General features: G+C 43.9%; 1 protein-coding gene across 1 annotated transcript; it reads left to right on the top strand.

Moving 5' to 3' along the window:
- Window positions 1–441: 441 nt before the first annotated feature.
- On the top strand, window positions 442–2,820 carry SOCS4 (suppressor of cytokine signaling 4). The gene is made up of 2 exons (XM_003206818.4): window positions 442–523; window positions 968–2,820. The coding sequence occupies exon 2, from the start codon at window positions 1,065–1,067 to the stop codon at window positions 2,373–2,375; it is 1,311 nt and encodes a 436-aa protein (XP_003206866.1). The 5' UTR covers window positions 442–523; window positions 968–1,064; the 3' UTR covers window positions 2,376–2,820.
- The last annotated feature ends 13,345 nt before the right edge of the window (window positions 2,821–16,165 follow it).

Here is a 16,165-nt window from a genome sequence, read left to right as displayed (position 1 = left end):
GCATATTGCTGTCTGTGTTCCTTAAAAAAAAAATAAAAATCTCTGCTCTATTTTCAACTGAGCAATCAAAAGAGGAATTCTTGTTCTTCAAAGCGCAACATTCAAAAGGAGATCTCTTATCTAGTTGAGAATTCATTGCACTTTTGAAAACAAAAGAGAATGAAATCAGCAACCGTGGGTCTCAAAGCAGCAGTGATTTTAATAATGTAAACTTTCTTCTCTAATGAGTAATAAGCAGTTCCATCTTTCATGGCCTTTTAAAATTGCTTTTAGTAAGGGACTGGATTTGTTTTAATCCTTTTCAGTATGTAAAGCCCCAGATATTTCAATCCCTTAGGGGCTCAGTATTTTCTAGCTCCGTTTTAAAAGGCAAAGGAAAACAGCTTTCAGAAATTGACGGGATCTGTGACTGATAGAATTTATTTTTTTTTTTTATCCAGAAAGTGACCCAAAAGTGTCAGTTAAGAAAAAGATCTCTGGCATCCCACTCTGTGGATTAGCAGCAAACAGGCATATCATCTAGGTACAGTAGCTCTTTGTACTCTGACCTACTTGTTTCTGCTCTGCCTTGTTCCTTCTTGAAAGGTTATTTGGAAGAGATGCAGAATTTGCTCGAAAAACAACTAAAGCAGTGTCACCTGCCACGTGAAGTGCTTCATCTTCAAATGGACCCTTGCAAAAGAGGATTGCCAGCACCTCCAACCTTCTGCTCTGCTGCATAGTCAGAATAGGGACTTTAAAAATACATCAAATTGTTCATTCTGGAGGATGCTTTTTACAAGGAAGGATTAAGATCTATGGCTGGGATCGGGCCAGGATTTGTGGAGGGCTCTCAAGAATTCAGCTTGATCATTATTTATAGGTGGCTAACAGTTAATTGTTGCTGTTGTCAATGCATACACAGGCATTCATCTTGTGTTGTGTGCATGCAAAGCTGTTAACTTAGCTGTCTTCTCTTTGTCCTCAGATACTTTCAGAAAGCACCACAAAGAAGCTTCCTTGGGTAGAAAACCCTGCAAGAAAAAACTGCGCTTTCTGGAAACTTGGGGAGCAGAGCTGTCGAAATGGCAGAGAATAAGGACAGTAATCTTAAAAACACAGATGTGAGACCCAAGAGCAGCCGGAGCAGAAGTGCAGACAGAAAGGATGGTTATGTCTGGAGTGGAAAGAAACTCTCCTGGTCGAAAAAGACTGAGCGCTGTTCTGACTCTGAGACAGCAAACGCTGCAGGAAGGTCAGGGCCCAATCTAAGGAGCCAGGAGAGAAAGTATAGTTGCTCCTCTATCGAGCTGGATCTAGATCGTTCATGTGGACACAGGTTTTTAGGCCGGTCTCTCAAACAAAAATTGCAAGATGCTGTGGGTCAGTGCTTTCCCATCAAAAATTGTACCAGTCGGCACGCCTCAGGACTTCAATCGAAAAGAAAAATTCATATCAGTGAATTAATGTTGGATAAGTGTCCTTTTCCTCCACGCTCCGAGCTTGCTTTTCGGTGGCACTTGATTAAAAGGCATACAGCCCCTATAAACCAAAAAGCAGAAGACTGGACAATTGCTGACTTATCCCAGAATGAGGAAAAGGAGGAGGACCTACGAGACAATGAGATAGAGTCCGATCCCCCATCAGCTCCCTCCCCATCCTCTGACTTTACTGATGGCGTTCCCTCCAGGCGGGACTCACGGTCCGAGCTGGTGGCAGGGAAGGTGGTAAGGAGCAGTAAAGATGACAGCGATATGGACTCCGACGATGAAGTTATAACACTGTGCACAAGCTCTAGAAAAAGAAACAAGCCCAAATGGGAAACTGACGATGAGCTGCTGCGGATGGAAACGCCTCCAAAATACCATACGCAGATTGATTATGTGCACTGCCTAGTCCCAGACCTCCTGCAGATCAACAACAACCCCTGCTACTGGGGAGTCATGGATAAGTATGCAGCCGAAGCACTGCTAGAAGGAAAGCCAGAGGGAACGTTTTTGTTACGAGATTCTGCCCAAGAAGACTATTTGTTTTCCGTGAGCTTCAGGCGCTACAGCCGCTCTCTCCACGCGCGGATAGAGCAGTGGAATCATAACTTCAGCTTTGATGCCCACGATCCTTGTGTCTTCCACTCTCCTGACATCACAGGACTCCTAGAGCACTATAAGGATCCAAGCTCCTGTATGTTCTTTGAACCGCTTTTGTCCACTCCGTTGAACAGGACTTTTCCTTTCTCCCTCCAACATATATGTAGAACAGTTATTTGCAACTGTACGACTTATGACGGTATTGATGCACTGCCTATTCCTCCATCAGTGAAGCTGTATCTGAAGGAATATCATTATAAATCGAAAGTTAGAGTACTCAGGATTGATGTACCAGAGCAGCAAAGCTAGAAAATATTTTTGTGACAGAATGAAATGGTCTCTAAACAGGTGAATTGTGTGTTCGGTCTTTCCTCCCTTTAAGTTTCTTTTTAATGGCAGTTTGACGTTTTTCTTCCTTTTTCTGCAGATCATTCAACACCAACTAGCCTCTGCTTAAGGCTTTTTTATCCAAATGTACTTTGAGTCTTCCCAGCTCTCTTTTAGAAATGATATTCATTGTGGGCTTTTGGTACTGTTCCTAAACTAGTTTTATGGAATTTCAGGTAGGCTTTCTGGTATTTCTATAGATGGATAGTCTTTAGATTGAAAAACCTTAAAAATTGGTTTTGAACTCGATCCATCTTTTATATTGTATTTCCATCTGTTGCTGACATGTTTGAAATAATGCACTGTTAACTAAAGACTGACTCATCTGTATTTTCTGCATTTCTTTTAAAACGAGTCTCTAGTCTTGTGTGTGTGTGTGTGTGTATGTCTGTATTTAATATAGTAATTTCATCAGTCTATTTCTAACATTACTATTCCTAGCAAAATGAAGTTTGAAAGAGGATATGATCTTTCTATAAATACATCAGGGGACTGAACACCAGGGAGGGGGAAAAACAATTCAAGCTGGGGCCAATATTCAGTACAGGAACAAACTCCTTTCTATAGGAGCTGCTGCTTCTGAAATGATAAAGCACAGGGTGGGAGGGGGAGAAAGAAGATACCTCCTTCAGGACCTTGCAGAGTTTATGGGTATCAAACTATTTGATCTTGTGTCCTGAGGTAGTGATGGACAGTCAGATCTGCTGCTACGTCGTTGGTTTGATGTATGGAAAAGATCTTATCGAAAATGGGCAATTACTCATAAAATACACATGCAGGATGTAAGTGGGAGCACGCAGCACAGCCCAGTCTTGCTCCTGGGTTGCAGACTAAGGGCTACAGGAGCATAAGCAATATTTCTCATTGAATATTTCCATTTCACCTGGTGCAGCGTGCTGTGAGTTTGCAGGCATTAGATCCATCCTGAAAGCTGCCTGTTGAGGAGTTACCAGGAAAGCTCTGCAGTGCAGCTCCATTGGGGACCTGCTTTCCTGCCCACGCTGCCCCTGCACAAGAACACCCTTTCCCCTGAACTGCTGCCACTGTGATGTAAATAGATTTCCAGGGACATCTGCTTAGAGACCAGTCAGTTTGTTTTCACTGTGTTTTAAACAGGTTTCGAACCAAAGTCTCCAGGGAGAAAATGCAAACACATCAATCTATCACATTGCACATGGATGAATGAGCTGCAGGACAAACTCTCAGCTGCTATAAATCAGCATGGCTTTATTGGTGCACTTAGAACAGCTTATACCAGCTGAGAGTCTCCCTCCTCCATATGCAAATGATAATTGTATGACTGATGTCAGAAAAATTACTTTTTTTTCTTTTTTGGCAATGTTTTCCTTGTGCTGCTTCCATTCAACTGATACTAATTTTTGCATAAGCTGTGTTTATTCAAGAACAGCTTCATATTAGTCAATCTATTTCTTCTTTATCTACCCCTGCTGTTTTCCTTATACAAAATGAATGAATAGCAGGGGACAAATTTGCTCTTTGTTGTTCTGTGCCTGTCAATACAAAGGGCTGCAATCAAAAATAGTAGTAACTGGCTTGAAATTTGACTTGATTTTAGTGATTGGAGAGCTACAAGCAGTCTTTCAGAAACAGTTCAGCTCAATTTCAGATGGCAGTTCCCATTATTATATTTCCTACAAGTCCACAAAATGTAGATTTTAGGCAAGAGTCTCATCCACTTTGGAGCATATCAAAGGCCACCAGCTCTTTCAAAGCCATCTGAGAAATGGCCCTTCAGGATGAAAGGCCATGAAAGAACCTTTTAGGGTATAGGTCTGCAACTTGCTATCATTTCAGTGTCATTCCTTCTGCAGCCTACACTGCTTTGGCAGCCACAGGGTGTTGATGCATCACTTACCCCAAAAATGTCTCGAGCTCTCCATTTTTAGGAGACCTATATAACATAGCAGTTGAGGGATGAAGGTGCTGCATGTAAAAATAGTGCCTTTCAGGGCTGGATGTGACTCTGGGCAGCCCGGTGTAGTGGTTGGCAACCCTGCATATAGGTTGGAACTAGATAATTATTGTGGTCCTTTTCAACCCAGGCCATTCTATGATTCTATGATATGAAATCACGCATAGAAAGTCCTAATGAACAGGCTGTGGAAGCTCACCCTGTTTTTTTTTCCTGTTATAATTGTCCAGATCATAACGTGACTGTGACCTTGGTACAGTCTGAATTTTGTGTATGCATGCAGTCTGAGAGATGTATTTCATGAAGTACACAGCTTTTCGTGAAATGTGAGAAATCAAAAACTCTATTTTGCTAAAATCTATGTCCCCTCTCTCTTTGTTTTCCTTTTAATAAGCTTTGTAGAAATTAACTGATTTTACAGTGTGCAAAGCGTGGTCACCCTGAAGTTTCTTCCTGCTGTTTTTATTAACTGGGCTTGTTCAGCTTGGAGAAGAGAAGCCCCAGGGAGACCTCATTGTGGCCTGCCAGTATTTGAAGGGAGCGGATAAACAGGAGGGGGAACGGCTGTTTACAAAGGTGGATGGTGATAGGAGAAGGGAGAATGGTTTCAAACTGAGACAGGGGAGGTTTACGTTGGATATGAGGAGGAAGTTTTTCAGCCAGAGGGTGGTGAGGCACTGGAACAGGTTGCCCAAGGAGGCTGTGGATGCCCCATCCCTGCAGGCATTCAAGGCCAGGCTGGATGTGGCTCTGGGCAGCCTGGGCTGCTGGTTGGTGACCTGCACACAGCAGGGGGTTGGAAGTGGATGAGCATTGTGCTCCTTTGCAACCCAGGCCATTCTATCATTCTGTGATTAACAGTCTCACTGGTGCTGTTTGCTCGAATAATCCTTTATAACAGCTCGCATTATCTATCTGAAGGATATTCCAAAGATAACCAAGTCTTGAAGATCAACAGTGAAGCCCTTCAGATCTCTCAGAAAGCCTCAGAAACAGGGTAAGGACTTCTGTTTTGTCATCCCAGGTTCTTGTCAGATGAAGATGCTTTAAAGATAAAGATTGAAGATGGAACAAAGAAAGGTGTGGAGAAATACAAGTGCTTGAGGTGGCAGCAGGCATGCAGCTGATGGAGATGTCCCTCAGTAGCAGCCCTGGCTTCAGCCCCCTGCTTGGAGACACCCAGCCAACTCTATGCAGGAATTCTGTCCATCAAGAGGTTTCTGTTGCTTTGAAGGCTCACCCACGTTTTGTGGTTCTGTAGGAGGGCAGTGCCTTACATCAGTGTAACCAACTCTGGTAAGAAAGAGGGATCTGATTTTGATAAATGATTTTGATAAAGGGACTCAGGTTCTTGATGCACGCTGAGCAAACAACATCCACAAGCTATTTTTACAGGGTGGTTTGAAAACATGAAACACTGTGTTCGTTCTGTTCCCAGGGTGAGTTTGGGGTAGTTTGTCTGTCCAGTGATTTGGAGTATACATTTCTTCTCAATTTCCTATTCTCAACAGCTGTCACACTTAAATCCGAGGCACATTTGGAACAGGATGTGTCTATCTTTAGTAGACATTAAAAAAAATAAACCTAGCGACCGTAATTGAAATGCTTTTCTTTTAAAGATGCTGGTCTGTTTCCAACGTGAAAAAGAAATCCTTGTGTGATGCAGACACACGTGGCCTTACTGTAAAATCGACGCCTTCTTCAATAATTAAAAAGGGGGATGCTTTAATTTTGAAAAAGGATGCTGTAGGAAGGAGGTTAAAGGAAGCTTTTAGTCAGCTCTAAGGCTAGATTTATTGATCCAGTGATCAATCCCTTTCTCTTTCCTGGATTTAAAGCTAATGGGAGACTGTGGTCAGAGATGAGTGGCTTTTAGTTAAGGTTTTTGACTCTTATAAATAATACAACAAATGTCCTAGTAAGTAATAAGAAATAAGATACTCGCTCATTCTTTTTAAATAGAACAAATGTGGCAAACAAGGCTCAGCTGTAATTTTTGAAGTCATTTATTAGACAAATTGCTCTTCTCTACTTCTTTTACAAGAGAGACATAAACCATTATATTATTTATTCATGAATCATAGCCATTAAGATGATAAATCAAATTATCAGCTTCCTGTCTCTTTTCAGTTTTAATCATTTTTTATAGTTCATGTAATATAAAGACAGCTTCCTTCCTATGAAACAAGAGACCTTCAGAGACCTTTTTATTGGAAACGCACATTTCCTTCCCATTTTTAAGTATATCGCAGTGATTTTCTCTGTCAATTTTATCTGCAATAAAAATCCAATAAGGAACTTGTACACTGATTCAGTATAGCAAAGCTAGCTATGAAGTCGGTCATTTTTCTTCACCTCTGAAATAAGGCAGGGCTCCAAAATGCAATTCAGGGTTTCTCTCTGCCACCCTTCCATGCACCTGGAAGCACCATAAGGTTTGGTAGGGAGAAACCTCGACACGAGCTCACATTCTGACTGCAGGAACCTTCTCAGCGCTGCACTGTGTGAGCTCTTTGTGCTACGTTCACACAGCCACCACCACGTTTCTCTTTCCCTGAGGTGGGAGAGCTGCTGTTGCCTGACAAACTAAGACCATGTCATGCGTCCTTTCCATCTAGTTCTGGCTGCTTCTGCATCCAAGAGGTGGATTTGCAGCTGGGGCCGAGCCGTGTGTGACGTGGGGTGGGTGGAGAAGTCCATTCAGAACAGAAAGCCCATTGATTGCCATTCAAACTCTGACTGCTTGCAGATTTTGTCAGCTTGATGACCCACGTGAAATCCTGCTCTCAGGAAGCACGGATGGGGTCAGGGTTACAGAGAACACCACCCTCAGAAATGCGCGTCTGTGCTGCAGTGTAAAAATCAATACCTGTTTACTCAACTCTATGAATAATAGAGTTTGAGATGTAAATATATAATGGATGCATAGAAAATCTATAGGGTGAGGCTGAAGTGAGTCGCAACGACTTCCCTGTTCCCTACATCCATTTGAACACCCCCCCAGCTACCTGTGATGCACTAGCAGCCCCAAAGGCTTCCTTGGCCCCAGCTCCCTTTCGCCTGGCTGTGAAACCTTCCTACGGGGGACGTGAATTCCCTGGGAACTCTGAAGCAAGGCTTTCTCTCCTTTTCTGCAAGGAGCACACCCTGTAAGATCCAAAGCATTTGTCTCCCTCTTAGGCTCGTGGCTGTTGGAATGATGCAGCAGGAAAAGCCCTGGGCTCGTGTTACGCACCGTCATTCGTGTCCCGGCACAACGCCATCGCCGGGCTGTAGCAGCTTCAGCAAGGTTTGAATCCAGCACAGAAGTAGGATGCCCTGCTGGGAGCTGTTCCATATTACTTTCCTTCTTTTCTCTTTAATTCTTTCTGTGGCAAAAGAAATCCTAGTCATTTCCCCATTCTCATTATACCAGCCACTAGCTAAGAGCATCCCTGAGTTTGTTTCAGTTGAACAGGTTCATTGCCAAACCTTTTTTTCTAAGTGCATCGATTGGACGAGACTACCATCCACTGCTTGTACTAAAGTGTTGTTTTGTTGGTTTTTTTTTTAATGAGGAGGCTGGGTTTTGTCCTTTTTAGCAGTGATGCAATCGTGTTTCTAGGTCAGGTCTTTCTGTGCAGTCACATGAAGTTCCAATTTGGACAAAACGCCCAGTGAGGGTCTTAATGTTTGATGCTGTTATGATTAGAATGTTGTCTTATCAAATTTTATTTCCAATTAAAAAATTTGGATTAGCTCTCAGACTGAGACCTTTGGTGTTATTTTTAGCCTAGAACTAATGAACCCTCGAAAATAGAGCCTATCATAAAAGTACAGCAATTGGTTCTGCTGGGACGGTTAGGGAAATACATCAGCAGATCAGAAAGGGTAATAAATCTTCTGTCACAACCTTCCTCATTAAGGGAGATAATTTGAAATTGCCTCTAGTGTATTAAACAGTTCATTATTTTTTAGGGGGGCAACACACGAGACAAAAGAGTAGTGTTCTTTTAATTGATATCCAAAGCCTGAATCAAGCAAATTCAGTCAAGAAAAATCAGCCTGAGCTGTGTGGCCATATGGCTTGGCCAGAGCCACCCAAACCTTCATCTCCTCTCTCTTAGGGAAGGAGGAAAGGTCTCCTGAAAATACTGGAGGATTGATGGGGGGTTGGGGAAAGGGCAGAGCCCTACTATGTTTGACATGGAGTTTCTCTCCACCAACACAGCTGCAAAATCAAAGAGATAATTTAGGGTTCATGGATATTTGTCTGGTTATAATAGGACAACCCCCAGAACTTCATTTCTCTACTTTATCAATACCCCAGTGTTATTCCCGAGGCATCTAATAAATCAAGTAGCAAAGGGTACCTCCATCCCAGCATGTCTGTGGGAGCACAAAGGAACTTGAGTGGGAAACTGCAGCAAGAAAGGGGAATTTTGGGTGTCAGCTGAACTGAGGGATGGAACCTGTGCCAGGGAACAGCAGAAACATTCTTCTGTGTGCATGGCCATGACCTCTCTCAGTAAAAATGGGGCACCATCACCTTTGTGTCTTTGGTGAGGAACATCGCTGCCTGAACTTCAGCCTCCCCTGAAATTCCTCGCTTCCCAGGACACTTTTGACCTGACAAGCTGCGTGCTAAGGACAAGGTGGAGGGTTTTCTTCGCTGTATCTCTACAGTAAAAAGATGCTGGCACTAGACCAGAAGATGCCTGAGATCTGGCTGCCATCAGGGTAGCACCAGGTTGGCGCGTGGGACATCCTGTCATTTTTATCCTGTCATTTTTGCGTGCTCAGAGCCAAATTGCATCTTGGTATAATGCTGCTGGCCCTTGTACACAAGTCATCTTGGTCCCGTGCCCAAAAGGAGGGCAGATGTGAAGGGAAAATAGGAGAATATTGTACTGGAGAAGATAGACTGAAAGGTGGGTATTGTTCTTCCTTTAGTAGCAAAAGCACAAGTAAATAATTCCTCGCTTTATTGGACACATTCCTTTATTGTGATTCCAGGCGGGGAAGGGAAAGGGACATTTGTTATCACACAGACAACATATGGCATTAGCAAATAACACACAGTGTTGTAGCAGCTGAAAACACAGCTGAGTATATTTTAACCCCCTTAACCTGAAAAGCACAGTGGTAAGAAGTCAAGCAAAAAGGTCTGTGCCTTTTTCCACTTCATACTGGCTGCGGTACCACCACACACATCCAAAGTCAAAGTTCTTTCATTTCGTTTCTTGGCCAGAAAACTGATCCTTCACCTTCATCGTATCCATATTCTGATACAATACCTTAATAATGTTTTCTCTATTTCGATTTAAAAGCAGAACATTGGCCAAGCATCCCTCCAGCCAAGGACCAGTGAGCACTGGTAAATGCCTGAGGGACAGTCACACAGATAATGGCCAGCAGAACGTAATTGCCTTGTCTCTATATCAAAATCAGCATTAGCAATAGCAGTGTTATTAAACTATTCTGAAAGAGGCACCAAACACTGGTGGTTTTACTATTTAAATGTGGCCGTAGTTCTGAATTTCCAACCGTGGGGACAATCACTGCAAAGAACTGACTGCAACTTGGTGAATGAATGAGAGTACACCGCCGCAGATGTGTACTTAATTCATTTGCCAATTGCAGTTTATTTTTAATCACGAAAACACATTTCAGCAGGCATACCATATGTAGTTCATCTAAAAGAGGAGCAATTTTTAGCAGTCCCAGACCTAAGTACAATGCAGGCTGTTCAATCTTTGCAGAGAGGGAGAGTCCATTCATTTTTCCTGCGCTTCAGCGCAATCCTTTCGGAGCCTGATCCTGCAGTCCTCACCACCTACTTGTTCCTTAGAAACTGTTTCTGTGATTCATTTTGTGTTCATAGGTTATAACAGCAACGTGCTTCTTGTTTTTGCTGCCTGTCTCTTCATTAAACCTGTGGTTCACACCACGGGGCCGGGGAAACTCCTGTTTAGGGAGTTGCTTCTTTCTTCTATTTTGGCAGCACATTTTGTTGTTTGCTCGGAATGTGTTTAGCTGAAGTAGGGCTGAGGGAGGGGTGTGAAGCAGTCCAGGATGAGACTGGTTTTCTCAGGTTGCCAACCAGCCTGAACCTTGGGTCACTGAGCTGAAATACTACTGAGAAAGAGTCATTCGTCTTCATTATTTGTGTCACAACAGTGGCTCGATGCTATTACCTCCTTGTTCAGGATGCTGGAAACTAAAGCAAGGAGATGCTCCACGTCCCAAAGAACGTCAGGTTTGAGCCTAAAATAGGCTCAGGAATACAGCAGTGGTGGCCAAGGGAGGGAGTTCTGCAGTACTGGCATTGACCAAGTGTGGGGCAGCAGTCACGGGGTGTGGAATTAAAGGACAGGAATTTCTTGGAGGAGGAGAAGGAACTGCTGCCAAGCTGGGCGAGCTGGGAAGGCAGACAGATGTGGCAATGGGCACCCGTTCTGCTCAGCTGCCTCCAGCACTGCCCAGGGAGCACAAAATAGCACAGCTGCTGCGTCCTCTTCCTCGGGTGCCATGATGCTGCTCAGGCAGCCCAGCGTGTTCTGTGATGCACTTTATCCCAGCAGTCTGTGCCTTTCCTTCGAAATGGCTGCCTATGTGGAGTGGTTCTGCTAATTCAGCTTGCTGGGAAGGGGAGATTCTGGAATAACACGGAATCGTGACACAAACTCATACTGCCCGGAGCTACAGGAGAGGTCTGGCAGGAGAACAGCAGCCTGGCTGTAAGGGTCACTCGGTGCAGTTTGGATGCACGGCTTCCATGAACAAAATCCAGTGCTGGATGAACTGCCTTTTTTTTTTCCCCCCCTTGTTTTCCCTCTCCTTTGCCCTGCTTCAGTGGGAACTGCACTGGGAACCCTTTGCCATGACAAAACCATCACCCAACACACTGCTCGTAACAAGACTCATAAAAAGCCCCAAATTCACTGAGGAAACTTTGACTTAAATGAACTTTGGGTCAGGCTCATTCCAAACCTTCCGTTATCTCACTTCCAATTTATCACTCAGATGTCTGTAATTCTCCCCAGAGAGACTTTCTAGTATTTAAACAGCTACTACCCTGCATAATTTCTTCCTGTTTTCAGAAGAGAAATAGAGGAACTGTGAAATTATGCTAAATGCCTCAAGAGCCCAAAGAGCAGAGATTCTTCATTGAATTTGCCACATTTATTATCAGCTGAGGATGTGACTGGAAAGAACTTCAAGGTTAAAAAGTTCAGAAGTAGGTGTTTCTTTTCTTTTTAATGATTCTTGCTCGAAATGATCCGGACTTCAATTCATTCCGGCTATATTTGCACTTTAAAGGAGCTCTGTCAGACAATAAAAACATTTTAAGTCACTTTTATTTATCGGAATCCTTCATACTTTGGTGGCTATTGACTTGACAAATCCATTTGACCTAAAATATCACTGCAGAAATGTTTTTGTGGCGTGTTTATTAGTTAAGAAGTCTTTCCCAGGCTAAGCTTTTTTCCAGCAGTACCCTTCCAGCTGGCTGGTGGAAAAAATAAGACCCAAAGAAGGAAGTGGATTCTTAGCAGCGGTCATGCAAACTGTTTTATTCTCATGGCGTTTTTGCATGGCATTAGCAACTAAAAGGCACCAGTTCAGCACAGCACTTAAGCTATTTGCTGAATCAGGGGCTGAAAGCTCAAGAGAAAGAGGAGGAGGAATGACACGGGTGTTATTCCCACAGATTTTCTCAGAGCATTAAATGACTATTAGCCGAGTGACAAGAATTTACCCTATTACAGATGCAGTGGATGAGATTTGTGCTCTTTTGGTGGGGCAGCCTGAATCTAACATGGCAACCTCAGCCATCAAGTCCCTGTCTTCAGCAAGGGAGAGGGAAAGTAAGATTCCAAACCTCAGTCCTCTTCGATGCTGCTTTTTTTTTTGCCTCCAACTCCACCCGATATATTTTTCTTGATCAATCTCTTATTTCTGTTTCCCTAGTCCATCACTGTGTGGGACATGTAGCTAATGGAACACTCGTGTTACTGTTGGAAAAAGCTAAAACACCACACCAGAGCAAAACTACTCTTAGCAGAGTAACTTTCTTGATAACCATGATGCGATGATGGAGGAAATGATACGTGACATGATATTTCTCTGCCACGGGTCCCACTGTATCAGTGCTGTAAGAAGTACTAATGTTGATGGGGAAGGCACTACACTCTCTCAGCTGCACCATGTATCTGGTAATTGTTCATCCTGGTTCGTCGTGGCAATACTGGGGGAAATACCCTAACTATGAGAGGCAGCAGGTGAACATCAACCTGGTCTTCATTTGGAGGTGTTTGGGTCAGGTGGTTGACTTCTGTTGTGCTGCTGTGAAATAGAAAGGCACTCCCAGATGCATGACTAGAGCAGAAGGCAGAGGAGCCAGCCTCCAAACTTCATGCAAAGAGAAAAGGAAGCTCAGCTCACACTGACACACATCCCTGCATCAGATCTGGATGTAGCCCTTCATACACGATATCTTACACTGAATACTCACGCTAATAATTCATCACATGCCCTTCAGTAGCACCTTTGTCCTATCAGTAACTTACTGATCCCTCACAAGCCCAAATGATCCTTATGTGCATCATTCCCTGAATTACTACAAGCCATTTGACTGTAAATGGGTTCTTTGGCACCAATCAGCAGATCATTGACCTTAGCAGTATGATTATGCCATCAATACACATCTGAAGTAGAGACATGAGTGACTTGGTATTGAACGATTAATTTCACATATGGAAATGCATATATAAGTGGTTGTGCAAAACTGGAGATCTAAAAGGCCCCCAGAGGGATTGCAGAGGAAGTGCAGAGTGCCAGATGGAAAAAAAGAGCCTGAGCACAGAAGCATCTCTTGATGAAGACACGGGTCCCAAGTGCTTTGCACAGAAAGATAAAACGAGGCATGAATATATGGCCACAAATGGCATGGCAGGGCAGTGGTGAAAAACTGAGTGATGGAGCTTTAGCAATTCCAGGCACGTTCTTCCTGCTTGGAGCTGCTCACATGGTTGCAGAGCTGATCAGCAGACATCCCATAGCAGGAGCAATACCTTTAATTTAGTGCTGGCCTAAAAAAAAGTTTTCCAGCTTGTCTCCAATGCAGGGAGCACTTGAAAATGTGATCCTCCAGAGAATGAAGGGGCCATAATTTCATATTATCATCTGTCAGCGGGATCTGTGGCTGAAAGCCAAGCAGCAAATGGCACAAAACTCATTGAGAGACTGAGGATTGCAACACCAGACCAGAAAACAAAGTCAGCAATTGGGCAGGGGGAGGGGAGAACAGAAACAGAATTGAGGAAGGCCTGGAGCCATGAGGAAGGGAGAGGGTTTGGGCCTCCTTGGGAGAAGAGACAGTCAGGTGGGTTGCACTGATGACACAGAGAGGAATTTTCTAATTCCTGTTCACTGAAGAACAAGTGAAGAGAACTCTCTCTACTGCCGCCAGCCACAATCAGTAGCTCTGAACTCTGAAAACAAGCTCATGCAGTGGCTTGATGTATGATCAAGGCTCTACACATCCACCACTGTGCAAAGAAAATGTACCCAAAAAAATTCACTCCTTGTCACAGAACGCCCAAACTGGAACCTAAGTGACTGTCAAAAGTGCCTTTAATGACAGTTCACCTGCTCATAATTTCACAACAAGCGAGCAGCAATGCTTCCTTTCCAGCTCAATCCAGTTTGTCTCATCTTCTCAATAGGGTGCATTTGCCATCCCCATGCACTTTGAACCAGTTCTATGATTTTATCTTCGTGGCAACAACCTTCTGCCTTGAAAAAGAGCGCTTATTAACTAGAGACAGCGTCATTTTCAAAGTGATTTATTTTATGAGGGCTTTGAAATAAATTATCAGTCGGTGATTGGCCATAGGGGAAAGCATATAAAAGCTTACCACGTGCATTGAACATACCATCTGGTATCCTTTAAAATCTAGCTTCAGGGTGGCTCAGCTAATTCTTCCGAGTGCATAATGTTCACAGTGTACACTGAAGCATGAATATAAAAGCGGAGTGACATAACCCAGGGAGAATCAACACTGCAACTGAAGCTTTCTATCTTGGATCTCACTGTTCCAGCCCATCATCATCCCTGGAGGCATTCAAGGCCAGGCTGGATGTGGCTCTGGGCAGCCTGGGCTGCTTGTTGGTGTCCCTGCACATAGCAGGGGGTTGGGACTGGATGATCATTGCGGTCCTTTTCAACCCAGGCCATTTTATGATTCTATGATCAAAGGCTGGCATTTTCTTCACTAAAACTGATGTCACAGTCCATCATTTTAATCCTAATTAAAAAAAAAAAAACACAAAAAAAAACACACAAAATGAATCCTTTCATTTTCTAGTTAGATCAAAAAGGGATGCCTCTGCTATGTGTCGGATTTCCACCTTCTGACTGGCTGCTGTAACAGCAGAAGGTACAAAAACCATACTGTTAATGTTCCTCTGGATTTATTGTTTGTGGCATGCACTGCCCTCTGGGTGCAATAAAGCTTCCCAACTCTAATGTTTGTCACATTTCAAAACCTCTATTATTGTCCCTGAAAAGTACTAAATCTGACACGCTGGAAAGTTATGAAGTGAAATCCAGTGTCATGTAAGCAAGAATCCAACAGGAGAGATCCAAATGCTCACACTGTCTACACCATTGCATTCTCAGCCCACCTGAGATCAGTCCGCTCATGAATGGTATGATATTGCTGATATTGCGTGTAGTACAGAATAAGAGACCTACTTTAACTATGGTCTATTGCTCTCAGACAGACAGCTCGGCCTTTGAAAGACAAAAGGGGTCCTGATTCACTGAGAAGGCAGCTCACTCATACAGCTGGGGAGGGCAAAGTGCACGGGGGGGATACAGAGCAGACAGATGCTTCCCACGTGGCAAAAGGACAACAAGTCCCCAGTCACAGCAAGGGAAAGTCTGACTGTTACGGGGCATAATGGTGGTATTCACTGTGCTGGTATGTAAGGACTGCACTGAATATCCAGAGATGTTGTGCAATCTCTCTCTTTGGAGATACTCAAAACCCAACAGGACAAGGTTCAAAGCTTGCCTTGTTTTGAACAGGAGGTTACAGCACAGCCGTTTTCCAGCCCAAATATTTATATGATGCCAGAGAGAAAAACAGCAGCCCAGGCTTGCAATGCAGAAGCAACAGCACAGGCCCTACAACGCAGAGCTGCTTTCACAGAGACACGAAACTCCCTTTCTGAATAACTTAAATAATCCCACAACAGGACCAAAATGGAGTAATGGAAAACAATGCTTCTTACAATTTGGAGCCAATTTTTTTACACACAGCTTCCATTGTCTTCCCTAAGAATTGCATGCAGGCTCTGAATTTGTAATTTCATTCCAACTTTTTTTCTTTTTTTTTTCCCACTGCACAGTTTTGGAGTGTGAAGCAATGTCTTCCAATGGGACGCAGCCAGGGCTTAGTGATAGAACCTCCAAGCGCTGTTCCTGGCACTACGATGGGTCGGTTGCATGCAAGGAAGACACTGAGGCCCTGGAGCATTCAGGGAGGGGCGCTGGGAGGGCTGAGGGAAGTGGCTGAGGGAGCTGGTGTGGGTCAGTGCGGAGGAGGCTCAGGGGAGCCCTCATTGCTCTCTGCAGCTCCCTGACAGGAGCTGGGGGTAGGGGGGGGGTGAATGTGAATAGATGTGAATATGGGACATCCTGGATAACTTTAGCACAGCGGTTGTACTGAGCAGTGTGAAGTACCACTTGGTAGGGGCGTGCAATAGCTGAGGGGAAAAAGCGGGCAGC

The sequence above is a fragment of the Meleagris gallopavo genome, chromosome 5 (assembly GCF_000146605.3).
Source record: "Meleagris gallopavo isolate NT-WF06-2002-E0010 breed Aviagen turkey brand Nicholas breeding stock chromosome 5, Turkey_5.1, whole genome shotgun sequence".
NCBI classification, from domain to species: Eukaryota; Metazoa; Chordata; class Aves; order Galliformes; family Phasianidae; genus Meleagris; species Meleagris gallopavo.
The sequence above is the reverse complement of the archived record's forward strand: the minus strand, read 5'-3'. Positions and strand labels throughout refer to the sequence as shown.